Consider the following 27,593-nt stretch of genomic DNA (forward strand, 5'->3'; position numbering starts at 1 on the left):
AGGACGCACTGCACTAAATGTAAATTGCAGGAACGGATCTAGCTGAACACTGTGAGCAGGACGCACTGCACTAAATGTAAATAGTCTAGAAGATAACAGGAACGGATCTAGCTGAACACTGTGAGCAGGACGCACTGCACTAAATGTAAATAGCAGGAACGGATCTAGCTGAACACTGTGAGCAGGACGCACTGCACTAAATGTAAATAGCAGGAACGGATCTAGCTGAACACTGTGAGCAGGACGCACTGCACTAAATGTAAATTGCAGGAACGGATCTAGCTGAACACTGTGAGCAGGACGCACTGCACTAAATGTAAATAGTCTAGAAGATAACAGGAACGGATCTAGCTGAACACTGTGAGCAGGACGCACTGCACTAAATGTAAATAGCAGGAACGGATCTAGCTGAACACTGTGAGCAGGACGCACTGCATTAAATGTAAATAGTCTAGATAGAAGATAACAGGAACGGATCTAGCTAAACTGAATACAGTGTATATATATATATGCAACACCTGGGATGCATATATATACACAATACACTGTAAGTGCAGCTAACTGACTGACTGTTCTGCCTAATCTATCTAACTCAAATCAAATGACACTGTCTCTCTCTCTCTCTATCTCTCAGCACACCGGAACACACACTACACAGGGCCGCCGTGCAGGCGGCCTTATATAGTGTGGGGTGTGTACTAAATCCCCTGAGCCATAATTGGCCAAAGCCACCCTGGCTTTGGCCAATTACAGCTCTCTCTACTGACGGCGCTGTGATTGGCCAAGCATGCGGGTCATAGTGCATGCTTGGCCAATCATCAGCCAGCAATGCACTGCGATGCCGCAGTGAATTATGGGCCGTGACGCGCCACACGAATTTAGCGCGAACGGCCCATAACGTTCGCAATTCGGCGAACGATCGAACAGCCGATGTTCGAGTCGAACATGGGTTCGACTCGAACACGAAGCTCATCCCTACTGCCCAAGTATCGGTCCAAGCATCGGAGCATTTGCATGAGTACAGGTACTCATGCAAATGCTCAGTATCGGCACTGTTACCAATTATAGTATTGGTGAAACCCTACTTTGTATGCACACAGCTGTATTTGGGTCTATAAATATTTGCCCCATGAGGCAACTCTATGATGATGTATTGCCCAAGACCCTTTATCAGTCCTCTTGTTTCCTTGATACCTTATCTATTTTGTTGAGACTTTATATTGTGTATCATGATAAAATCAATAAACACTTAATGATAAAAAAAGCAGTAGCCATTTAGACATGATGGGAGCAAGGTAAGTATTGTAGGACTATTTTTCTGAAACCGTAATGAGGGGGAGTTGCAGACCTAAAGACAATGTACTGACTTTTGGTTCACTTGAACTGGCTTACAGTTTACTGCTTCTACTGCAGTCATACAGACATGAAGACACACATTGACACACTTATTGACTTAAAGGGTAACTCCACTTTCATGGGAAAAACATTAGCAAATAAAAGAAGGTTCGCTGGTTCAAATCCCAACCACGACACTACCTGCCTGGAGTTTGCATGTTCTCCCTGTGCCTGCGTGGGTTTCCTCCGGGTACTCCGGTTTCCTCCCACACTCCAAAGACATGCTGGTAGGTTAATTGGCTTCTGTCTAAATTGGCCCTAGTATATGAATGTGAGTTAGGGACCTTAGATTGTAAGCTCCTCGAGGGTAGGGACTGATGTGAATGTACAATGTATATGTAAAGCGCTGCGTAAATTGATGGCGCTATATAAGTACCTGAAATAAATAAATAAAAAAATAATATAGCATATACAATTGCGACACAAGCCATATTGTAATTGAATGTTATTAAAAATGACCTTTCCTTTTCAATATGCAGCGCTGTTATTTTCTATAAAATGCAAAATGGCAACCTGGTGGGGTTCTGTACACAGATGGTGTACAGAACACACCCAGAAATATAATTTCCTGCTTGTGTGATTGGCTCACTGATTTTCCCAGAAGTCTGCAACTCAAATTTTGAGCATCCCCTGCAACAAAAATGTCATTTTTGGTGGAGTGCTCTGAAAGGAAAATCATGTCTAAAAGGATGCAGACCCTGCCACTTTCCTCATTAGAGCCCCACAAGTACAGCAGCTGATTGATAATTATAAAACTACTCCCATATAGAATAACTCTGCACATGGACACAGACAAACAAACAGCTATTCCTTCAGAATAATAAAAGGTAGGAATTTGTAACAAAGTTTGTTATAATTCCTTCAATGTACACAGATCACCTAGAGGGGATTGTTTTTTTTTCTCAACAAAAGTGGAGTTACTCTTTAAACTACAAGTATGTTTTTGGATTGTGGGACAATAAACCATCATGAACCAACATGTGAACTGCTAAAAAGAGTTTTTGATCCTAATCTTTTTAATATCATGGAGTCTCACTTCTGTTGCATGCTATGTACTACAAAATAAAATGCCAAGGGAGAGCTGTCGGATGTGGATGTATGGAACATCCACCTAAGCCATGACCGAAGGCGGCAAAGTTCCAGGGGGTAGCAGATAATCTTTTTCATTATTTATCATAACACATTCCTTTATTCAAACATAAATCCAAAACACATTTTATACTGATATACGTATCATTTTATTCACCTATTATATAAGATATTGGGAATTGCATGGGTACAGAGTGACTGTTCATGGAATCGGGACCATAAAGTTATCTAGGTAGCTACGTGCAAAGGTAAAATCCAGCCTAGAATGTAGTGACTGGGGTAGGTGAGTAGAGCTGGACTCTTACATTCAGTTGTCACTCCTGGACTTCAAAACATAAACTGGGCAGAAAGCCATGCAGTGATTCGGCTTGGATAAACTCTGCGCCATAAACCCTATATAGAACTGTGTCTAAGGATAAAGAAATACAATTAGGTCAATTTCTTTCTCCGTTTTAGAAATAAGAGTTTTTGAGAGTAATGAGGAGCTAAAAGTCCTACTTGAAGATATTCAGATGCCCACAAAAGAACATGGCAACATTACCCTCCATGGATTTAGTAAGTATTTCATTAATTTACCACTTTTTACTCTGTGTTTATTCATTACTGTGTATGGGAAATGGAATTTGTAACATATTTAGGAGAGGCTGGGAGACTGATAAAGACACTGCCCTGCTTTGACTGCTGTTATAGGCTCCCTGGGGTAAACTGGGCCATGGTAACTAAAACAAAGTTGATATACCATTATTTATATATATATATATATATATATATACAAACCACTCAGCGTGGCTGGCACTCACCCTACATATTAAATAAAAAATACTAACAATAACTTACAAAGTCATCCACAACTCAGCTCCCAGCTACATCACTAACTTAGTCTCAATATACCAACCAAATCTTTCTCTTTATTCCGCCCAAGACCTCCTGCTCTCTAGTTGCCTTGTCATCTCCTCCCATGCTCCCCTCCAGGACTTCTGCTGAGCCTCTCCCATCCTTTGGAATTCCCTACCCCAATCTGCCCAACTATCTCCTACTCTCCAGTCTCTTCAGAGAAGCCTATCCTGCCTCTACCTAACAACTGTACTTTTATTTTCTCCATCAGCTCATCCCCCACAATTACCTTTTGTAACACTTGACCCTCCCTTTTAGATTATAAGCTCTAATGAGTAGGGCCCTCTGATTTCTCCTGTATGCAATTGTGTTGTAACTGTACTGTTTGCCCTAACGTCGTAAAGAGCTGCGCAAACTGTTGCACTATATAAATCCTGTGTAATAAATATATACTGTGTATATATAGTGGGTATAGAAAATAATCACCCCTCCCTTTTAAAATAATCACATTTTGTTGCTTTGCAGCCCTAAATGAAGACAGACACAGTTTAAATTTTAGTCTCATCTGACCATAACACCTTCCATGTGGCCTCAGAATCTTCAAGGTGCATTTAAGGTGGTCAGTTGAGACTAAAATTGAATTATTTGGCCTCAACACCAAATAATATGTCTGGTGGAAATCCAATACAGCTCATCATCCAAATAACACCATTCCTACAGTATAGCATGGAGGTGGTAATATCCTGTTAATATCCTGTTATGGGGGTGTTTATATTCCGCAGGGACTGGAGCACTTGTCAGGATAGAAGGAAAAACAGATGGGGCAAAATACCATCAAATTCTTGAGGAAAATGCGCTGCCCACTGCCAAAAAGTTGTCAATTGGTAGAAGGTTTACCTTCCAACATGACAATGACTCAAAGCATACAGCAAAAATGACTACACCGTGGTTGAAGGAGGTAAATGCCCTTGCATGGCCTAGTCAGAGCCTAGACCTAAAGTGCTTGTTATCCCCCCAAAAAAAAGCATGAATAACCACACAGTGCTTGTGTTGTGTCATTTGGCCCCCTGTATCACCTGAAATACCTGGCTGATCCTGCAAGTTTCTGCCCTCCCCCCTGTAAACTGACCATGGTATATCATGGCTGCTGAGCCCTGACACCGTGGTCAGGTACATGCCTCCATCAGCCGCTGTTATCTGCAGTTCTTCTGTATCTCCCTCTGTCCTCTCCCCCCTCCCCTCCCTGCCTGTCTACTCCTGGGTCAGTGCCTGCCCCCTTCCCCCCAGCTGCTCAAGTAAAACGTTTAATGTCTCATATAATCCTCTGTTTCCTAATGATATTTGCTATGGTCTCTGTGTTTTATAACAAAAATGCAGTTTATACCTGTTTTCAGAACGCAGCTCGGTGCTCACGTGACAATCCGGCTCTCTCCTCCTCTTGTCCTGACTGACATCAGTGGAGGAATCTTAGTCCGCCCGCTGCAGCTGTCAGACGGGGAAAGGAGAGAGCCGGTCGGTCACCTGAGCACTGAGCGGCGCTCTGAAAACAGGTATAAACTGCATTTTTTTTTTATATAAAACACAGACAGGAGCAAATATCATTAGGAAACAAAGAGGATTATATGAAGTTATCAGTGTGGGTTAACAACCACTTTAAATCCCATTGAAAATCTGTGGAATGACCTAAAGAATGTAGTCCACAAACGGTTACCATCAAATTTAACTGAACTTGAACAGTTCTGCAAAGAAGAGTGGGCAAATATTGCAAAGTCTAGATATGCAAAGTTAGTAGAGACCTATCCCAACAGACTAAAGGCTGGAATTAAAGCAAAATGTGGTCCAACAAAATACTGACATAAGGGGGCTGATCCTTTTTCCAGCTCTGTGGTTCTTTTTTTTATTTATTTCAGGGTTTTTTCTGACATGTTGGTGTTATATCTTTTCACTTGGATGTTATAAGTTGCACTAGTAAATACAGCTGAATAAAACAAAAACTGTGTCTGTCTTTATTTCAGACTGCAAAGCAAAATGATTATTTTAAAGGAGGTGATTCTTTTCTACACCCACTGTATATATTGTACCTTCTAGAGAATTAGTAATGGTGTCTAACAGGTCTTGTAAATTCCACCTATTAATTATAGCCAATGAGAGCTGCTAACAATAGTCACATGTCACAACACTGAATACAAGCAATCACTATGGCAAATAATGCATGCATTTTAAGAATAGTGCCCACATAGTACTGAACTTTATATGTTTTACTAAACAGCGACCCATCATGTCTTTGTTTTAGATTTGTGGTATCAGATGATCTTACCTCCTCACTTTGACAGATCCAAGAAATATCCTTTATTAATTGATGTGTAAGTATACAAGTAATATAGGTTCATTAGAGGATCTCTGGACTGAGAAAGATTCTGGATACATTCTTCATATCTATCAGAAGATGACTGAGGTCATAGTGGTAATTTTATTGTTTATTTTTTTTTTATGGTTACCTTTTTCTGAATGCTTTCTTTAATCCAGAGACTCGTGATTTCTAGCTTATCATATAAATATGTACTAAAGTATGCTTTCATATTGACAGTTATGCAGGACCCTGCAGCCAGAAAGTTGACCAGTATTTCAGGCTAAACTGGGCTACGTACTTGGCTAGCACTGAGAAGATTATTGTGGCCAGTTTTGATGGTCGAGGGAGTGGATATCAAGGTGACAAAATCATGCACGAGATATACAGGAGACTGGGGACAGTAGAGGTAGAAGATCAAATTTCTGCTGGCAGGTAAGTCGGCACTGACACATTGTTGCTACCAGGCTTATTCAGTAAATCTGGTTAAAATACAGGGAGGAGATGCAGATTGCAGTAACCCATGGTAACAATGAAGGTGAGGTATTGAATGAATGAATGATTTGTAAAGCGCTGCAAATGCGAACTGAATCGCCTCAAGGCGCTAAATGCGTTTAGTGTTGAACAGCTTCTTAGAAGAGGAAGGTTTTTAGTTTTCTCCTGAAGGCCAGATGGTTTTCTAACACGCGGATGTGAGTCGGAAGAATATTCCATAGCGGAGGTCCCTGGACTGCGAATCTGCATTCTCCCCTTGCTTTGTAGCGGTATTTGGGAACGAGGAGGAGGTTTTGGTTGGATGATCGCAGATTGCGATTGGGTGTGTAGTGTTTTATTTTCTCTCGGAGGTATTGAGGGGCGTTACCTTTGTATGCATTTGTGGGTGAGGCAGAACGTCTTGAATGTGATCCGATTCTTTACCGTTAGCCAATGTAGGCTCCTCAGGGATGGGGAGATGGAGTCCCAGGGTTTTTTTCCCAGGGTGTATTGATCTTGTACATTTTGTCTGCATGTTCCTGTTTTTTTTTTTTTTTTTTCAACTTTCGAAAACCTGTTGATATATCAATTGGCTACTCACTAATTTGACCTTTTTATAAGTGACTGTCTATGCATTTTGTGATTTAATGTTTTTAAACATTAACTTTGTTTTCATCTACAGCCACTGTAATTTTCTAAAACTTTCAAAAAAATCAATACATTGTGACAACTTAGAGGTGTTCTGTACACTGTTGGTATATGGAATGTCTACAGAAATCTTGTTTCCTGCTCTTGTAATGCTTTACATTGGCTGCAAAAAAAATCAGTTCCAACAGTGGAGGACTGTGTACAGCAAGTATATCATAAATCAAGCCAACATCTCATGTTAGTTCCTGAATAACAAGGTGCCCCTCAATGGGTTCCCCAACCCAAACAGTCAACACTTGCACCTTTTTTAGTGTTCTGTCAGCAATTAGCCTTTTCACCCAGCAGCAGCTCACAGAAGAAAGAGAAAGCCCTGAACATCAGGCAGCTCACATATATATAAGGCCTTGTTTACACTTGCAGTTGGAGGACAGTAAAAACACACAGTTGAGCAGCTCATCCACGTTTTTACATGTGGATGAACATCTCAACTGGTTTCCCCTTTCTCCCAATCATTCTCCCTTAAGCTTTAAAAGCAGCATATGGAGGTGTACACATGCCTTGGCTTTGGTAAGAAATAAACCCCATGTCATGTTTGGTGGGCAGTATCATCCATGAATGGAGTCACAACTACCTCACAGCCGTTAACAATACTTGAAGTTGCAGCGTGGTGGTGCAGATTTTTAGGGGTTAAAACAGGTGGTGAGTAGGTGACATATTGCCTCCTCACCACCCTGTCAAATTCCATTTGCAAAGCACTCCACTGCAGATCACTCTTCAGAGAGCAACACTTGTGTAAAATAGCCTTAAAGGCCAGTGGACAGATGATACTACTTAATGAGGTTTGGTTTCCAGGAAAGATGTGGACCTAGGAATGAAGGCTTATTCACACCTAAAGCTCTACAAAGCCTCCAGGCTTGGTGACCCAGAACAGAACTTATTAGGAAACCTAGTTGGTATGTGTGTGTATGTGTGTGTGTGTGTGTGTGTGTGTGTGTGTGTGTGTGTGTGTGCATATGTATATATTTTATATATATATATATATATATATATATATATATATATATATATATGCACGCACACAGTATTCGGGAGAGGTGTTAGCCACATAAACACGTTACAAGACTAACAACATAAGGTAGACCTGAAGTTTGCCCTGGACAGTATGCCAAGAGAAGGGGGCATACCCAAGATAAGTGACTGCATGGTTTTGTAGAGAAAGTGTTTTAAGAGAAGTGCCCTAAGAAGGGGAAGGGGTGGGTACCGCGCACTGGAACCGACAAAGACCAGTGTGGGTGGTGTGCTTAAATACCCCCCGGGCTCCTCCCATAATTGCAGGCCACCATACTGGCCTTCCTGTATATCTCATAATAATATTCATAGGATTCGTAGAAGCCAGGCAGAACTTAAAGTGGTTTATATACTGTATATTTCCCCAAGCAACAAAAACATATCCTTCTGCATAATACACTTAAAATCTACAGTTCTCACACAACAAAGCCCTGCAAATTGGACATTTTAAACCCTAAAGTATTTCCCCACAGTACCACAGTATCTGACAGTGTTTATACCTGTAAAGTATGAAGGGGTGAACTGAGGTCATAGAAGTAAACTCTGGGGCATGACTATAAGTTATGTAGTCTTGTCTAATGAAAAGGCTAATAAGTCTTTACTTCCAAAAAAGATTTGCCAAAAATGTGGGAAAATCTATTTAGATGGGAAGTAATATCCACCTTCTTTGGAAACCCATCAATCAGCTATTTGGAACACTTCCATAGTCAGGATCCCTCAGAAGTAGAGGTATTTGCTTGTCTTTCTGTAGATTTCAGTGGGCGTGTGAGACTAAAGCTTTGCCAGTTTTCTTTACAGATGAGAAAAGTCAACTACTTCTGAGTTTTCCAGACTGCCATATTAGTAGGGTCACCAGGAGATGTGGATCTGTCCCTGGACATTGAAAGGGTATTCCATTTTTTTTCTGAACATGGACAATCCATTTAAAGCAGCATAAGTCCATTGCTACAAACTGAAAGAACATCAATGGCATTGTCATAAAATTTACAAAGAAGCCAGTCTAATATAAGCGTTGACCATGACGGCTTCCTAATAAAATGTTGGTTAGTACATGATTGTTATTAGTTGGTAGAAAATTTTAAAGGAGAAAATTTGCTGAGCTAACAAAATGCCTCTTCTGGTAACTGTATGACATGGGACAGGAGTATATATTTTGGCTATGGAGACATGCAAGGTTGCATTGTATAATAATATGTGTTTCTCATTTAGGCACTTTGCATCTTTGGGGTATGTTGATGAAACAAGGATGGCTATTTGGGGATGGGTAAGTACTACATTACATTTTTACTTTTATTAACAATTTTGGTGATAATAAAATATTACTCAGACAATCAACATAAATAAATATAGAAATGGCACAAATTATAGCAGCTCAGTATTCAGTAAAATGGTTGTAAAGTCCCTATTGTTTACTTGTACCTACAGGTAAGCCTAAAATAGGGCTTACCTGTAAGCACAGCAAATATCTCCTAAACATGCACCATTTAGGAGATAGTTACTATTGTAGCAGCCGGTGACATCACCGGAGCATGAGCACTGTGCTCTCAATGGACAGCGTGCTGTACATCATGGGGAATTGACAAGAACTTCTGAACACTAGGGTGGTATTATAGGCAAGTTCAGGGGGCAATTCTGTTTGGTAAAAGAAATTCAACAAATTAGCATATAGGTTTAGGAAATATAAAATTTAAATAAAGACCCAAGGACATATTTTTTAGCTACGTAAGGTATTTTGTAAATGGCTTCATACTTTCAAGCATATCTAAACCCCAAAAAACGAAATGTATTATATTGTAAATTACCAGTCTATAGATGTGGTGACTACATTAGTTTTCCTTTTTCCCTTTATTTTTACCTAATGATCCTACAAATCACTTTGTTTTTCTCCGTGCCTTTACTCATTTCTCCACTGTATCTATGAGAAAAGCCATGGGTGTCAAAGAGGCTTAACAAACATGTCTACTTTAGTTCATCACATTTAGTTGCATTGTGAGGTAATGGTACTAGGAGTTTATCCAAAAAGATGAGGGTGTTTTTGCTTTCTTTTCAGCTCAGAGGACATGAAAAGGATATGACATTTCTGGCAAAATCAACATGTGCTTTCTGTACTTGCTAAAAATGTTCTTAGCCAAAAAACAATAAAACATGAATGCAGCCACAGCCTGTAAGGACTGTAAGCTGCAATTTATTAAAGATTTGTTTGCTTCATCTGTATTTAATTTTTGTTTTGTTTTCACTGCAAAACTTGAATAAAGAAATATGGAACATTAAAGATTTGTTTTGGGTTTAGCCCCCCTAATCCATGCGCCCGGACCCTAATCTAAATGCACGGTGCTGGACACATGGATTTCAATGGGTTTTTTTTTTTTGAAGCACGTGATTAGAGCCTGAGGCTCTAATTGGCTTCAAAAAAGGGTGAGCTCGGGGCGCGGAGCACTGCATTCTGAGCCCACCCACTTGTGTGACAATAGGGAATTAATATTCACTATTGTCTCCCTGCTTCTCCTCCCGAGCAATCAGGAAGCAGGTCGAGCCGATTGGCCAAGAGGTGAAGCGATTGTATTGGCCAGAACTGGGGCGGTAAGGATGTACAGAGCGTCCTTGGAGATGGCCGCCCTGATCGGAGGAATCTCTTTGCTCTGCATCGCCGCGTGAGTTTGTCTGGCATCCACAGCCCCCCCCCCAACTGGAGCACCATCCGCCACTGGGTTTAGATATGCTTAAATACTGAGCTAAATGCAGACAACAAAATGCACAGCTGAAATACATGTATGTGAGCTGTTTTACCTTAACAAAAATAGTTAAGCCAGCCAGTTTTATGATCCAGACTCCTCTACTGGACAAAAAAGCCAAGGCCAATACTGCTTTAAGTGTATCTATAGTTTTGAATGGAGTGGGGAAGGATTAAACTCCAGTGAGGTTTTTCTTTCGTCGGAAGCTTCACTGGGAGGGGGGGGGATTCCTTCACTTCCTGCCTGGTCCCCCCAGGACAGAAATTGAGGGGGAATCTCTCTAATGGAGCCTCAGATAGCAGTAAAGCTTGACAAGGGTTCTAACACTGCCCCATTCAATGGAGAGCTAAAACAAAAGTTCTAGATATGCTTTAAGAAAATGGTGCATCACACCAATGTTAGTTCAGAATCTTTCCCATTAACAGTACAAAGTACATAATATTTATACTATTCATTTTAAACTGTGTGTATATGTGTCTTTTCAGTCATACGGAGGTTATGTAGCTTCTATGGTTCTTGGCAGTGGAAGTGGTGTGTTTAAGTGTGGAATTGCAGTAGCCCCGGTCTCAAGCTGGTTTTACTATGGTATGTGACGCAATGATGCAGTATTTTATTAAAACAAAACTTAATTTTTTAAGGGTATGTCTACTCAGATCTGATATTCTTCTTTGGATGGACATTAGATAAATTGCTACAAAGTATACAGTTGGAGTATGCTGATAGTACGTGAGTAAGTGATTTCACTTCACTACTAAACTACAACTTGAAGCCCACTTTCTACATTCTAGGTGTGCAAAGTCACAGAATGTTTTCTTTAGAAAGTAGATACAATCTGAGTGAAAAAAGTCCCCTGCCAGCATGCTGCAGGGAAGATTTCTGTGTGGAAGCAGATATCTCTCTACAGAGGTCCTAACCCCACCTGCTGAATTACTGATTTAGATCTATATCTCTTAAATCCGCAAACTCATGAGCCATACTGACCGGGGAGCTCTAGCTCTAACCAAGCTTGGGGTTTTCCTAACCTCTGCAGAATGATCACTTTCACCCAGAGAGCAAGGGCCCTTTTCTGCAGCATACTGGTAGGGGGACAGGCTTTTCTACTTATGCTGTTGCTGCTTTCCGAAGCAGCTTTTAGTTCCACCGGGAGATGCTAGCCTTCTTTATCAATCATTAACACAGGTCCCTTAATTATATTGTGTGTTGTTAACATTGACTGCTCAAGCCCCGAAGAAGGAGAAGACTTTTTTCCACCCAAAACAGGTTAGCTGTGTTTGATGCTCTTAACCATTAAATGTTTCAAAAGGTCCTTTAAGGGAGATGAACAGTTGTACATGGCGCTCTTCAATACACATCCAGGAATTCACCATCTGGCAAACACCCTCTTTGTCACTGTCAGAGCGGTATAAGCCTAGGATCTGAACATGGTACACCCACCCTATATTTTATGTAATGAATATATGGTTTTGAATTCTACTGGTCCAGCGCTATTACACACACATCAAAGAAAGAAGGTTGTAAGACTTTTCACACCTTCGTTTGGAGGCACCTGCAAAGTATTTATTTTAGTTGGTTTAAACTGAAAGCTCCTTTGGGCTTTAAAATCATGTCACACTTTCATTGATGGTCTTGGCTGTGGTTACCTTTTAAAAAGTAAAGTTCTAAACACAGGCAAGGATATTTTGGCACAAAAGCCCCTAAGATAAGAAAAATTAAAAAAAGAAAAGGTGATTCAAAGCAATGATGTCCATCAGTTTTTGAGGACTTCGTCTTTTATTATAATGAGACCCCTAAAACACTTATTAGTAGCTCACAGATTGTTTTTAGTGGTTAACAGTAACTGCTCCATATTGCAGTTTAACAATTTTACTGACAAATTAAAAAAAAAAAAAATCAAAGACCTTATGAACAGCTGAAATCGCTTACTTGCTCTTGTAATATTTGAATGAAATTTAGGACAGGACCTCAAATACATTCATTTTTAAAAATCTGGTCTAAGAGTCCCAATCGGCATTAGAAAGCTTAGAGAACAGATAATGCCATTGGGAAGGAGAGGCCAGAATACTGTGGAGCTGCCAGGACCTTTAAATGGTGTTGGAGAGAAAGTGATGATAATGATCAGGAAGGTTTATCAATTTGTAAATTGTAATTTGAGTAGAAATTATAGATTACCCCTGGAGTGAGTGTAGATCCTTTAAAGATCCCACACCAGTAAAGTTAGAATCTGATCTGAAGGTTCCATGGATTTGATATGTAATCATATAAAGTTATATTGGATCATTTGGCACTTTTTCATCATCTGACATACTGTATATAATATGCTTCAGTTTAGCAGGAAACAAGCAATATATCAGGATTCTTGTTCTGGATTACTAAGGGTACTATGGCATCAAAATTAGTAAACCTCAATTCCTTCAATTCCCCAAACAAGTAAACAGTACTTTCCAGATCTGTTCTATCAGCTGCTTGAAGCATACTTTTTCTTTCCTCAAAGCAATCAGCATAAGCAAACTAAATAGTACTATTACATATATGCAAATGTTGACTTTTTGTCAAAAGTCAACAGCTAAGCCATGGTCGCCATCTCATTCCAAGGGTGTGGTCAGAGGAAATTCACAGAGCAGTGACGCGTGTATGTCAGAGGAAGGGCGGAAATGTGGCAGCAGTTTCCTAAACATTGGAGAAGGAATGGGTTGTTTTTGTAACATTTAATAACTTGTTAATGGTTGCCATTCAGAACTATTTGAATCTATCCATGTGTTTCATATAATGTATATACTGTATCTAGCCATATAAAGTAATTTATCCCTTTCTATAAATTACAGATTCTATTTATACAGAGAGATACATGAGCCTGCCTACACCAGAGGATAACCTGAAGAATTATAAGGTGTGATATCCTGTATTATCAAACATTGGTCATTGTATGGTTTTTCTTCTTATTACCTTTCAGGTTCTCTAGCCTTCTGTCAATTTCCCACAGACTCCTCGGTATGATGTAAACAGCAAGCAGAGAGAAATGGTAGACTTGGGTGTGTTATAGATATTTAGATGATTTAGGGCAAAAAGGAGTCCTAGATAAGGTAGCAACTTCTAGACCACAGTTAAATGTATCCTCCCTGGTAAAGTGACAAGCGAGAGTACAGCTTTGGTGAATTGCATTCTCCCTGGTTTACTGGAGAAAAATGAAGGTTTTATTTGGATCCCCTGGAGACCCTTAAAGCTCTAGGCCCCTGTCTATTTTGCCGTGTGAATGGTCTGGGTCAGTTCAGTGCCCCATATATCAACCAATAATCTGTCCCTTGGTTGCCTTTATTTGCCCTTTTGCCCTTTGCTGTATTTGCCCTTATAATGTTTCTGGTTGCAAAAAATGTTATACCAAATTAAAAAATAATTGTTTCCAAGGTAAATGAACTATAATTAATATTTAATGTACGTTTACATGGTCATAAAAGGTAATAAGAGCAAGGGAAAGTGTCACATCTCCTAGCCTAGCTTCTCTAGTTTAAAGTCTGTGAGGCCTTTCCACCAATTCAGGCTTGGACAATTAATACTGTTAAATAGAGTTCACCTTAAAAGTTTCATTTTACTCTTTAGTACATTTTCAGAAATACACACTGCAAAATAATAAATAAAAAACAGTGTACCTGCTTACCATTTTGTAAAATTGCATCAATTCCATAGAGACCAAAAATATCTCGTTATTTGTGTGTTACATTCCTAAGTGAACTGTGGACAGGACTCTACATAACCATTTCTTTTTCTGTGGTCGGTAAGCAGTGTGACTGCTCTGTCCTGACCCATTTTTCTATCCTGAATGGCTTGTTTCCTAACTGTCACTGAATAAGTATATTGTATACTTGACCATTACTGAAACAGTACTTTGTGGAATCTGGGTTCCTAACAAGGTCAAATCATTAAGACTTACAAATTTCATTAGTCAGTGCTTAAAATAAAAACAGTCTGCGTTGCCCCAAAGCCACCAATCTGCTCCAGAAAACAACAATTAAAAAAGATTTAAAAGTTTACTTCTTACCCTTTGCTGTCTGGAAATACAAACCCTTTTCCCATTATTATCCTTGCTTATGATAGCTAAGAACCTAGCAAAAAGGAAGGAGCATCTTTACAGATGACCAGAATTTTAAAGTAAATTGTATTTTGGAGAAGGATTGTGGGAAACTGGTCAAAAAGTTTTTTTCTTACCCAGGGATATATTTTAGTTCTCACTAGCTCAGTGAGAGATAAAATTCAGTTTGTTTTCCACTATTCAGTAATTTTACTAGCTAAACCAAAAACCAATGAACCTTTCTTTTTTTCTGCAGAGTTCGACGGTCATGGCTAGAGCGGCGGGATTTAAGGATGTGGGATACCTCCTCATCCACGGCACAGCAGATGGTGAGTCTCCTCTAATTAGGCTTCTACTACCCATGACAGATTTCCAGCATCAAAACTGACAAAACAAAAACTTGATGGCCAAATGCTATATTGTGATGACCGAGACAGAACAACACTAATTGTCTACAAATGTAAATTATTAGCTGTGTAATTCTATCATATGAATCTAAATCTGCTGCTACTGAGTTTCTACCACATGTTCAGCGTTAACTGTTTTTGCTAATGAAAAGGATTTATCAGCACATCAAGGAGATTTGGGTATCTATGGTTAAAATACCTTCTCTGTAACCTAACTTCAACAGACTATGGGGCCTCTTCCATGACCTCATGTTTCTGCATGCATAGGGACAAATACACAGATATTCTGAAAAATCTTAAATTGCATATGTTGATCTGAAGAGCATGAAATTCAGTAGGTATTTGCTAAGCATTTGAGAAGCCTTCTTAAAACCTGTAGGGCCCTAAAGCAACGTTTAGTCCAGTGGTGAATACTATAGAGGTCAATGAGAGTGCTACCCTGCAGCCAATCTTACTATTTAAATAGGGCAGGCTCCTCTAAATAAGAGCAAAAATATTTACCTCTCCTATTTCCGGTGCCACCGAATTCCACTTTAAAGAGGAATTCTCCCCAAATTCTGCTGGGAAACCAAAATTCCAGAAATGTTGACCTTCTATGTTACACTGTAGTGCTCAATGGGTCCTCCAATCAACATCCACATCACTATTGTTTTCTGTTAGGATGAGAAGGTGGGCAGGAGGAACTGCTGAGCACTACAAGGGACACAGGAGACTGACACTTTTGGAAATACCGGTTTCTCAGCAGACTCCAAGAGGTGATTCCTCTTTATTGAAACAGCATTTGGCACAGGAGAAGCAGTAATTTTATTCTTCTTTACAAGAAACTGCTTTATTTTAATTTCTCTGTAGTGATTACTTCCAGATGTAGCTTGAGGGTGCTTTAAAGATGCACCTAATTTAGAACAAAAAATTAAAGTGTACATGAAACCCCATGTTTTTTGTTTTGGATAGCATAGCGAGGGTACAGAACTCTTGCAAGGCTTTGACTGCTGCCTGTCTTCTCATTATGGCAGATTTACTCTGCCCTGCTGACCACTGTCAAAGTCTGTTCAAACCCAAGTTCATCCAGGCATTGAAGTTAGCTGTCATTGCTAGTCAAACCCAGTTTATACCAAACCCAAGCTCATTCATGGTTGTTGCCACAGCAGCAATAGAGGGGAAAATTTCCAAGGGCACACTTTTCTGGTGAAAACTTTCTAACAGTTCACTTTGCTTCCATTTGCTGGTAATCTTTTGATCTGTGAATCTTTTGTTTAAACCATTAGGCCTCCTTCACACAGCCAATTATCTGCATTCTGCCGGCTCTAATGGCAGATTCTTGCCAATGGAATGACCGGGTCATGTGAATAGCAGCAGTTGGTCAGCCTTTATAAACAAATGTAAATTAAAGTACAGCGCTAAGGGATGCAAACAAATGAAAGTGCAAAAAATGTAAACAAATAACTAACACTGATAAAAGTGTAGAACGCCAACAATCTGATAGAGACAGTGCCTGTATCCATCCATATTGATGCAAGTGCATTACTTATTCAATAAACATATCTGGTTAAGGATTTTATGCTGTGTTGGCGTTTTTCTTTCCTCAATCTCTACATGCCTGGTTGAGCCTTGGACTTTTTGGACGCTGAGTTAGAGTGGCATTCCCTTTGTGTTGGATCGGTGTATGCTGGTTCCTGTGGACTCCATTCCATCTCCTTTTGGTTTCTCTGCACATTTGGCTCCTTGCTGATGGCAAGTAGCCCACTGGATCTGGTAAGAGTACCCGACCATTTTGCGGGTAGTGGCTGCACATTCGTTAATTTCCACTCCTGGTGGTCCTTTTCACAAGAGCACATCGAACTTCTTCCCAGAAGCAGAAGTTTGAATTTATATTGAACTGTGTTAATAAATTATATACATATATATATATATATATATATATATATATATATATATATATATATATATATATATATATATATATATATGTATTTATCAGTCTTATGTTTGGATGTTCTACACTTTTATCAGTGTTAGTTATTTGTTTCAATTTTTTTTTCACTTTCATTTGTTTGCATCCCTTAGCGCTGCACTTTAATTTACATTCACTTATGCAATTAGTTCTATTGCAGTGTCAGCAGCTTAATTTTTTCTAAGTGCTGGCGCAGTAAATTTTTTTACTATTGACTTTATAAACTAATGACTGGCTGACGGTGGCAACATATAGCTGCTCACCATGTGTTTATCTGAGAATGTCCGAGCCTGGATGCAGTTGACTGTGTCTAGGCTTGGACATCCTTGGGTATGGCTTCATGCACAGCCCACTGTCAGCCTGTCATTGGTGTATATATAGGCTGACCAGCGGCTGCTGTGCACATGACCCAGTCTTTCTTTTGGAAAAAATCTCCCGCTGGAATGCAGATAACCGGCTGTGTAGAAGAAGCCTTGTAATTCAAATATTTCCAAACACACTCCCTCTAGTCTTCTTGCTGTCTCTCACATACAGATTGTTAGTACTGAGACAGTTCTCACAACAGTTTCCACAAGTGGGGAAGGGTGCTTTCATTTCCAGAAAACAAGCTGACAACAGCACATCCCAGCTACTACACTTGTCCTAGACAACCTAGTATAGTACCTGGCTTGTGCTGTTGTCAGCTTGTGTTTTTATGAATGAAAGCTCTTTCTTCCAGCTGCAATCTTTCACAACGCAAGCTGCCAGTTTGTGCTCTCTGTTCTTCAGAATAGCAGGCTGCAGCTACAGACTCTGTGTGTAAGAGAGGAGAGGTGAGGAGACTACACAGCATAGCAATGTTCTGTCTGGCAGCTTAAGATAAGGGGGGGGGGGGGGGGGGTATGGCTGTGCAGGCTTTGTGTGCCTTCTGTGCTCCTGAGCTGTTACTCAAAAAGCCATCTTTGTTGATCAGGGTTGTCAGATAGCTATCTGACGACACATCTCAGCAACCCCTGCAGAGATTAGAAAAGGGAGGGAATCACCTGGGGAGCTTAACAAACATTGTTTTCTTCTGGTGATAGTTCTTCTTTAATTAGAAAGGGAGAAGGTTACACTTCCAAAGCTTCAGGAAAAAAAATAAGTCATCAAATGCTTTCCACTTCTAAATGCTATTGTTTTTATTATATTAATAAACATTTTATACTCACCTGCACTGTTCAATGGATTTGCACAGAGCGCCCCTCCTCCTCTTCTGGGGTCCCCCACCAGCGCTATCCATTCCTCTTCTTATGTGTCTGCCCCCATAGAAAGCCGCTTGCTATGGGGCAAACATATGAGCTAGTTTCCGAGCCAGGCTGTGTGTGTCTATAGACATACACAGCCCGGCTGGGCCCTGCCCCTGCTCTCTGCTCACAGGATTTAACTGACAATGGCTCCCACTGCTGCACAAACTTCCTGTAAAGCCGCGTACACACGAGCACAATGTCCGACAAAAAAAGTTAGACGGAAGCTTTTCATCGTATATTCCAATCATGTGTGTGCCTCATCGGACCTTTTTTTTTTTTTTTTAATTCTGACGGACCTAGAAAGAGAACATGTTCTAAATATTTCCGACAGAACCAATTCCTATCAGGAAAACCGCTCGTATGTATGCTGTTCCAAAGGACCATGCGCATGCTTTGAAGCAAGTACGAGATGGAAGCTATTGGATACTGGCTATTGAACTTCCTTTTTCTAGTCCCGTCATAAGTGTTGTACGTCACCGTGTTCTGGACGGTCAGACTTTGGTTTGACCGTGTGTGGGCAAGACCGCTTAAATGGAATTCCGTCAGAGTTCCGTCGGAGAAACCTTCGGAGTTTATTCCGATGGCAAAACCAGTCGTGTGTATGTGGCATTAGAAGACAAAGACAGGGGGAAAGAACTGCAGACGGGCACATCGCTGGATCGATACAGGACTCAGGTAAGTGTTGCTGGGGCGCATGAAATGGCAAAACATTTTTTAACTTAATGCAGGAAATGCATTAAGGTCTAAAACGTTTTAGCTTTAGAACCACTTCAAGCACCTCTTCCATATTATGCAAATCTTTGTATGCAGTAATGTTTATAATACCAAAAGTGTCTTTCAGAGTTATAAACATAACTAGACACTTATAACTGTAGAAGAGAAATTAGGGCAGGTTACACCAGATTGGTTCACTGATTTGAAAGGATTTCCAAATATTAATTTTGCATAGTGTATTTATGCAATGTTAGTATTAAAATAATTTTTACCATCGTTTTCTTAGTTCTCCTTACAGATAGTTATATTGGGCGTGAGCAGGTATATTATGGGGGGGGAAGGAGAGATGGGGAGCCGAATTGCTAACCCAACAATGGGGATGCCTCACCTAGATACAGATTATATGTATGTATATATAAATATATACTATACATATAATCCCCCTCCAATAATGATTACCAATATTACAAATACCTGTGTATAAATACTGAAAAATGTGTAGTGCAAGTAGTAAGGTCCCAACTTCGTTAGACTCTGTTTGTGTTAAAGTATGCCATGGGCAATATACATGTAAGATGTGCCATAAAATGACCTCTCAAAATGATAAGTGTTAAACCGAATAAAGTGCAGTAAACAAAATAGTTGTATGGTGATACTCCTAATGGTTAGCTAGTGGTATACCTCCATATACTAGAAATAAACCAATAAGCTACAGCCAATAATAATAATGCCTATAAGTATAAATAAATCAACATATGTAGCTAGCTTAAGTAAGCCGCATGAAAGACCACACTCTGCGGCCAAGTTAGGAAGTCCATAAGCATTATAAGCAAACAAAAATCATATAGTGTTCATATAGCAGTCCATAAATTGTACATTAAATTTTCTTCAAAAATTGTGAAAAGGAATTTTTCAAAAAAGGTGACTTGAGTGCTCGCAGTATCCTTGGTGACTTTGTGCTCCCCCTCAAGGGTCCCCACTCACCAGATCCAGTCACCCCAAAGGGGCAATGCGCATGTAGATGTAGCCTCTGCGATCTCCTCACCAGCGTGATCGATAGAACTCCAGGGGTGGTCCTCAGCTTTCATGAAAACTTTAGCCTGATCATAGTAGGTACCTCATATAGGAAAAGAAGGAATGGTAGGCTCCCATAGTGTAGTGTATTAAATTTATTAAAAACTTTAAAAAAACGTTATGATTAAAAACAAAAACACCCCTTTTTTTTCAAATTACCTGTCCAACAATACAAAACCAAGATTTAATCGGTTTACTGACCTTTTTGTTTCTTTTCCAGATAATGTGCACTTCCAGCAAGCAGCCCATATCTCGAAGGCACTTGTAGATGGAGGAGTAGACTTTGAAAGCATGGTAAATGTTTTATTTTTTTTTTATACAGTGCTCTAAACATTTGTCTTTATGTGCCCATTTACATCTACAGTATGCTTTTTAATTTTCACATTTTTATGTTGTTTATAAGCGTATGCAGAGGATTGTCATTGTTTTCAATAGTGCTAGTTCACATATATGCAGTACATTTGCATGCATTGGCCAAAAAAGTCACATTGTGTTATAAGGTCTTCGGATAAAAAAGGCAGTGCATCATGAAGTGCAGTGCTTCAAAAATGCACTACAATGCTAGCACATACAGTGGGGACGGAAAGTATTCAGACCCCCTTACATTTTTCACTCTTTGTTATATTGCAGCCATTTGCTAAAATCATTTAAGTTCATTTTTTTCCTCATTAATGTGCACACAGCACCCCATATTGACAGAAAAACACAGAATTTTGACATTTTTGCAGTATTCAGACCCTTTGCTGTGAAAACTCATATATTTAACTCAGGTGCTGTCCATTTCTTCTGATCATCCTTAAGATGGTTCTACACCTTCATTTGAGTCCAGCTGTGTTTGATTATAGTGATTGGACTTGATTAGGAAAGCCACACACCTGTCTATATAAGACCTTACAGCTCACAGTGCATGTCAGAGCAAATGATAGTCAAAGGAACTGCCTGAAGAGCTCAGAGACAGAATTGTGGCAAGGCACAGATCTGGCCAAGGTTACAAAAAAATTTCTGCTGCACTTAAGGTTCCTAAGAGCACAGTGGCCTCCATAATCCTTAAATAGAAGACGTTTGGGACGACCAGAACCCTTCCTAGAACTGGTGATCCAGCCAAACTGAGCTATCTGGGGAGAAGAGCCTTGGTGAGAGAGGTAAAGAAGAACCCAAAGATCACCGTGGCTGAGCTCCAGAGTTGCAGTCGGGAGATGGGAGAAAGTTGTAGAAAGTCAACCATCACTGCAGCCATCCACCAGTCGGGGCTTTATGGCAGTGTGGCCCGACGGAAGCCTCTCCTCAGTGCAAGACACATGAAAGCCCGCATGGCGTTTGCTAAAAAAACACCTGAAGGACTCCAAGATGGTGAGAAATAAGATTCTCTGGTCTGATGAGACCAAGATAGAACTTTTTGGCTTTAATTCTAAGCGGTATGTGTGGAGAAAACCAGGCACTGCTCATCACCTGTCCAATACAATCCCAACAGTGAAGCATGGTGGTGGCCGTATCATGCTGTGGGGGTGTTTTTCAGCTGCAGGGACAGGACAACTGGTTGCAATTGAGGGAAAGATGAATGCGACCAAGTACAGGGATATCCTGGATGAAAACCTTCTCCAGAGTGTCTTGTTGGAAGGTAAACCTTCGGCCCAATCTGAGGTCCTGAGCAATGACCCTAAGCACACAGCTAAAATAATGGAGTGGCTTCACAACAACTCCGTAACTGTTCTCGAATGGCCCAGCCAGAGCCCTTACTTAAACCCAATTGAGCATCTCTGGAGAGACCTAAAAATGGCTGTCCACCAATGTTTACCATCCAACCTGACAGAACTGGACAGGATCTGCAAGGAGGAATAGCAGAGGATCCCCAAGTCCAGGTGTGAAAAACTTGTTGCATCTTTCCCAAAAAGACTCATGGCTGTGTTAGATCAAAAAGTGCTTCTACTAAATACTGAGCAAAGGGTCTGAATACTTAGGACTATGTGATAATTCTGGTTTTCTTTTTTAATAAAGCTGCAAAAATGTCAACAATTTCTGTGTTTTTTCTGTCAATATGGGGTGCTGTGTGTACATTAATGAAAAAAATGAACTTAAATGATTTTAGCAAATGGCTGCAATATAACAGAGTGAAAAATTTAAGGGGGTCTGAATACTTTCCGTCCCCACTGTAAGTGTGAGTCCAGCCTAAAGGGAATCTGTCACGAACATACCTCAGATTTTATTACTGGGAAACACCATTTGCCTCGAAATGTTGCATTGGGATTGGATTAAGGTGACACTTTACCTGTATGCCTATAAATTCTGGGCTTTGTCCTTTACATTCATTCGATTTGAAGAAGTTACTTGGACAAGCAGAGAACTGTTTTCAACATCATAGAAATCCAGATTAATTTTCTTTACACGGCAGGGTTGTGGCATAGACAAAATTACCTACAGACTATGAAAGTGGTGCCACACTCTTCACACTAAAGAAACACAGATAAAACCAAAGGCTGGCTTTATACTTTTAATTATTTTTTAGTGTAAAACTGCACTCTTCATGCAGTTATTCTACACAGCCTAAAGTTCTGGGATACATAACCATTATACCTATGTAACTTGTTGGACATACCATTCCAAGACCATGGGCATTATTATGGAGTTGCCCCTCCCACCCTGCATCTACAATAGCCTCCCCTTTTCTGGGAGGGTATTTCACAAGATTTTGGAGAGTGTCTCTAGGACGTTGTGCCCAGTCAGCTTAGGGAGCATCTGTAGGGTCAGGTACTGAAGCTGGATGAGAAGACCTAGCTCACAATCAGTGTTCCAGTTTACGCCATAGCTGTTCAGCAGGGTTGAAGTCAGAGTTCTGTGTAGGCTATTTGAGTTCCTCAACACCAAACTTCTCAAACCATGTCCTTATGATCCTGGCTTTGTTCACTTGAAACTCAAAATTGAAAGGGGTGTCCACATACTTTTTGCCACATAGTGTATTATTATTACTCTCTTTTTCTTTTTTTAGTGGTATACAGACAAAGACCACGGAATAAGCGGCTTGGCACACAGACACATCTACACCCATATGAGTCATTATCTGAAGCAATGCTTTAATCTGCAGTAATCAAAGACAATATACTCATTTGTGCCATGGTTGACCGGTACACTGTGATGACTAAAAGGAAGCCATTTTGAATACTTAGGACAACCAAAGAAGCAACACATAAGGCAAATGACTTGGGAAAACTACTGTAAGAATTAATAAATAAATGAGGAGCACGGTTAAATGGACATGCTTTCAGTCATGACTGAAAGCATGGATGATATATATGAAGATATCTCACCCACTAATTCTAAATTATATTGCTAATTAGGAGAGTGAACTATTTATATATGAATGTCAGACTTGTACTGTGTTTGCTATTAACCAAATTAGGAAGTATAGTCAACTATTCTGGAGAAAAGATTTTGTATACTGGAGAATATGGACTCTCTTGAATATATTATTATGTGTATTAGGTAGCTTGTAATATAAAAGGTGTGTACTCAAGAATACTGTCCCAATGAAAAAAAATATATTGCCCCTGTTAACTATTTGACAAGGAAAACTAAACAAAATAAAAAGTACCTTTTTATTATCGGTGTAATCCCAGCAAACACTTTTTTTTGTTTAGAAACTTTATCAGGATTGGATTGCTGTCTATGCCCCTGCTGGGGAGACTGCCCCTCATTTCCTGTCTCGGTGACATGTGTCAGTGTGACAGGAAGAGAGGAAATCCCTTCAGTAAGCTACACAGATTTTTTTTTACTTAGAGTATGGAAGGGATAGAGCCTCTCTTAGGCTTGTTTTGCTTTCTGAGGCCCCGCTTTGGAGTTTTTGCCCAAGAAGCGCCACCAGGATGGACCTAAAGGGAAAACTCCTCAGTGGTGGACACTAGTGCCTCCAAGTGTATTGGATGCTGAAGGTTTATCAATCACTCTACTCATGAAGACAGTGTAAATCAATGGCACATGTGCATTCACCCCTTTAAATATGAGAATCATAGAAAAGGGTTCATGCACACCCCTTTCACCATACATAAACAGGTATCACTTTTACCCTCCACGTCTCCCCAGCACTCCTCCATGTTTTATACTCACCTGTCCATTCCCCTGTGAAATTCCACATTGTGCAGACCATGAGGAGCCAAATGGCTGCCTGACAACTGTTCAGCCAGACCTTTGCTTCCATACGTACACAGAAAAACCCCATTTATACCAATAGAGGCGCCATCTATCATTGGGACGTATAATAAATGACCCCTCAATAGAAATAAAAATGGTTTTCTCTGCACACTGTGAAGAAAGAAAGGATGGCCCATGTGAACAGTTGGCAGTAGTGACTGTGTATCTCCTTGTGGGGTGCACAGTGTGAATCTCACAGAAGCGTGGACAGGGGAGTATGAAACTTTGGGTGGGGGGAGATGGGTGCTTAAAGGGTATTTAGACCACAGAACACTTTAAGACCAAAAACTCTTATTTAACCTTCTTCACAGACCAAGACAAATGGGTACATTTTATCATTTTGAGTTTTGTATCAGACTGTGGCATTTTATTTTAGTCACCACTGGACAGAAACTGCTCCAGGCTCTGGAAGGATCCCAACAATATTGTCAGAATCCACCCAGCTGCCTACTTGACAGCTGACTCCGCCTCCCATTAAGCAGCCCTCTCTTCTGCCTAGCACTTGAGTGAACACTAAAGGAGCAGAGAGCAGAGCAGTTACTGACAGTTACCACATTCGATTCTGTGCAGAGTACTGAGCGATCAACAGTCATGTGATCACTCAGTTCTTGGCCTTAGAGCTGACGTGGGACAGCTGCAGCATCATACTGCTGCAGCAGCATAGAGGTTATTATGAAAGTTTATTTTTCTAGACACCCCAAATGTCTAAAGCTGATCTGTTTCCTGTCACTTTAAATACTTTGTTTGGACCAAGCTGGTCCAGACTAACTATCTCCTTCACAAAGTGCTCTAAGCACTGTATGAACTGTATGTAGCTTCAGCTGGGTTCCAGTTGTGAGACAGAAACGACGTCTCGCAGAATAAAATAAGAATCATTCTGAGCGGGCTAAGCCATTCATAGGCAGCTTTGTATTCTGTGAATTAATACAAAGCTTCCTCTGATGGGGCAGAGATGTCTGGGGCAGAGAGTCTGGCTGATGACGTCATGCTCTCCGACTCAGCCAGAGGCAGCTTTGTATTCACACACATATTCAACTTCAGATCAATGCTATTGTATAACTTGCCAACATTCCCATAGACTTCCCTTGACCTCCTAAGTAATGTCCTTGCAATGTTTTTTTAAAGAATAGATGACAGTAGCAAGTAATGCAGGCTTTGCTCTTCACAATCATTCTCTGATTTTTGTATTAAAAACTTCTGGGTATTATCTACTATATAAATATAATAGATGAGCAAATCTATTCAGGAATTTGGCATATCTCAACTTTTTTGGTCAAACATCAACTTTCTCATTTTAATTTCAAAGGCAATCCCAAATCAAATTCAGGTACTTACACTAGTTACATTTTTTTTAAATGCAATGTAATGAATACCAAGCTTCAATCATTTGTGTTTTTTATATCTGCCTGGAGTTCACATTTATTAGATGTACAGTGACTTCTCCGATCTACAAAAAATCTTGGAATATATGGATCTTGACTGCCTATTTATGATTTGCGTTATTATCCATAGACAAGTCTATATGCAGAGCATTTGTGATTTGCAGAAAATGATCAGATCTGCCGAATTAGCCCAATGTTCTTATTGTAATATGTTGGAAACTGAAGTTTTGTGAGATGTATTTTTTGTGAATGATATTATATAGTATCAGAGTAGATTTTTCTAAATATGTTTACAACACATTCATAATATGTCCTTTCTGTAAATTCTGTTGTGGAAGAAAACAATAAAGATGTGGCCTGTGCGGGTTTATATTGTTTGTTGTGTAGGATTCTTGTGATACCCATAATTACTTCTGATAAAAATACAGTTTTAATTGAAGCCAATTTAAGGGGCACTCACAGCTGTATTTAATGAACCCTTGCAAAGCGCACTCAGAAAAGTCTATCTGTAAGTAGAGGTATTCAGATAGGACATTCAGGTTCCTTTCTAAATGCTGATATCCCTTTATGACCATGCTGCCTATGAGTAGGTGGATTTGTAAAGCCTAAAGTCAAACTATGTAAAATGTGTGAAAACTCACTTCAATTATCCAATCATAGGAAGATAAAATAAATAGGCAAGGATTTTCTTTTCACAATTTGATAATATAAGTGAAACATTCTTAAATTCTTTAGTAAATCAGACTCAGTCTGTTGTGTCAATGCAACGGGTTTTTGTTCTCTAAGACATGTTAATATAAGGCAGGGCATTCAGTTTAAATGGGCTGGCAGCACACACTACCACATGCAACACATGCTTGGGATAAACATAGATCTATATTCAGACAAAAGTTAACGAAAGAAAAAAGAAAATGGGCAGACTCAATGGACTATTCTGTCTTTTTCTACCATCACTTTTCTGTTTCTATGAAAAAAAATTTGCCTGTGTTTGTTTTTTTTTTTTTTTTTTATTTAGAGCACTACATTACAATACACAGATGGTTCGCATTTGTGTGTTGTGTGGTAATAAGCATTTAATACAGTATATTACTTAGTGCACAGTTCTGAAGGGGGTCTTGAAGAAGATTTATATATATATCAATGTGGACTACAATTACAAAGCATGGCGATTCTCCATCATTTCTATGTACTGTATCATCTCTCTAGTGCCCAGCATCACTAACTGACATCATATCTGTGAGCTGACCCAAAGGGATTGTGGGATTAGTAGTTCCTAAGAATGGCAATTACTCTGACTATGCACCTGGACTATATATCCCAGAGAGCTTTGCTATCATCAGGGAGAATGCTGGGAAGGGCACAAGAGACCAGAGACGCGCATTGCGCTCTCTTCCTCCTGGGCCTGGTGTGTGATGGACCTCTCTGTTCCGAGAGGGTGAGGTCACGGCCTAACACGCTGTGTACAGGATTCCAACCTGGCCGAGAATGGCTCATCACTGCTTGCTGATCTTCAGGCATCTATCCAGCATCACCCTGATAGTCCAACAACCCCCTGATAGTCCAACAACCCGCACTTCGTGCTGTTCATCGGATGATCGTCGCGAGTGGAACCGCCACAAGAATGCCTCTTCAGGAATTGCTGTTCAAAAGGCATTGAATCGGCCTAGTCATTGGTGAGAGGACAATTGCCCACCTTTAAAAACCTTCCTTTGATGCTTCACTGGGACACTGCACAGAAAGCTTTACCCTGGGGAAACGCTTTACTATAAATATATATATGAAAAAACAAAGGGAAACATTCTCCAATGCAAAAATCGTATATTGTATCAATTGCTCTCAAGGCATAGAAAGGTTACAAATAGCAAGGGAGGTAGGCGGAGCCAGCTGAGGCAGACATGTCCCGCTGAAGCTCTGCATCTCCCGGGACTTCACGGCCAGATTAAACACCCGCATGGCTTCGAGTGAAGT

The 27,593-nt window shown here is 40.1% G+C and overlaps 1 protein-coding gene across 2 annotated transcripts in view; it reads left to right on the plus strand.

Moving 5' to 3' along the window:
* The window catches only part of DPP4 (dipeptidyl peptidase 4), a 198,209-nt gene extending 172,214 nt beyond the window's left edge, over positions 1-25,995 (plus strand). Inside the window, exons 19-28 of one of the 2 annotated variants that reach the window (XR_012245013.1) lie at positions 2,941-3,039; positions 5,612-5,681; positions 5,906-6,100; positions 9,065-9,119; positions 11,073-11,172; positions 13,410-13,474; positions 14,907-14,979; positions 20,282-20,355; positions 23,045-25,144; positions 25,251-25,995. Coding sequence is in view for 1 of the 2 variants with exons in the window: in XM_073634044.1 (XP_073490145.1) it covers positions 2,941-3,039; positions 5,612-5,681; positions 5,906-6,100; positions 9,065-9,119; positions 11,073-11,172; positions 13,410-13,474; positions 14,907-14,979; positions 20,282-20,355; positions 23,045-23,143 (830 nt within the window). In the remaining variant the exon portion in view is untranslated. Of the gene's footprint in view, positions 1-2,940; positions 3,040-5,611; positions 5,682-5,905; positions 6,101-9,064; positions 9,120-11,072; positions 11,173-13,409; positions 13,475-14,906; positions 14,980-20,281; positions 20,356-23,044 lie in introns of both variants that reach the window. The other variant, XM_073634044.1, reaches the window with a different exon arrangement.
* The last annotated feature ends 1,598 nt before the right edge of the window (positions 25,996-27,593 follow it).

Source organism: Aquarana catesbeiana, linkage group LG06 (assembly GCF_042186555.1).
Source record: "Aquarana catesbeiana isolate 2022-GZ linkage group LG06, ASM4218655v1, whole genome shotgun sequence".
In the NCBI taxonomy this organism is placed as follows: Eukaryota; Metazoa; Chordata; class Amphibia; order Anura; family Ranidae; genus Aquarana; species Aquarana catesbeiana.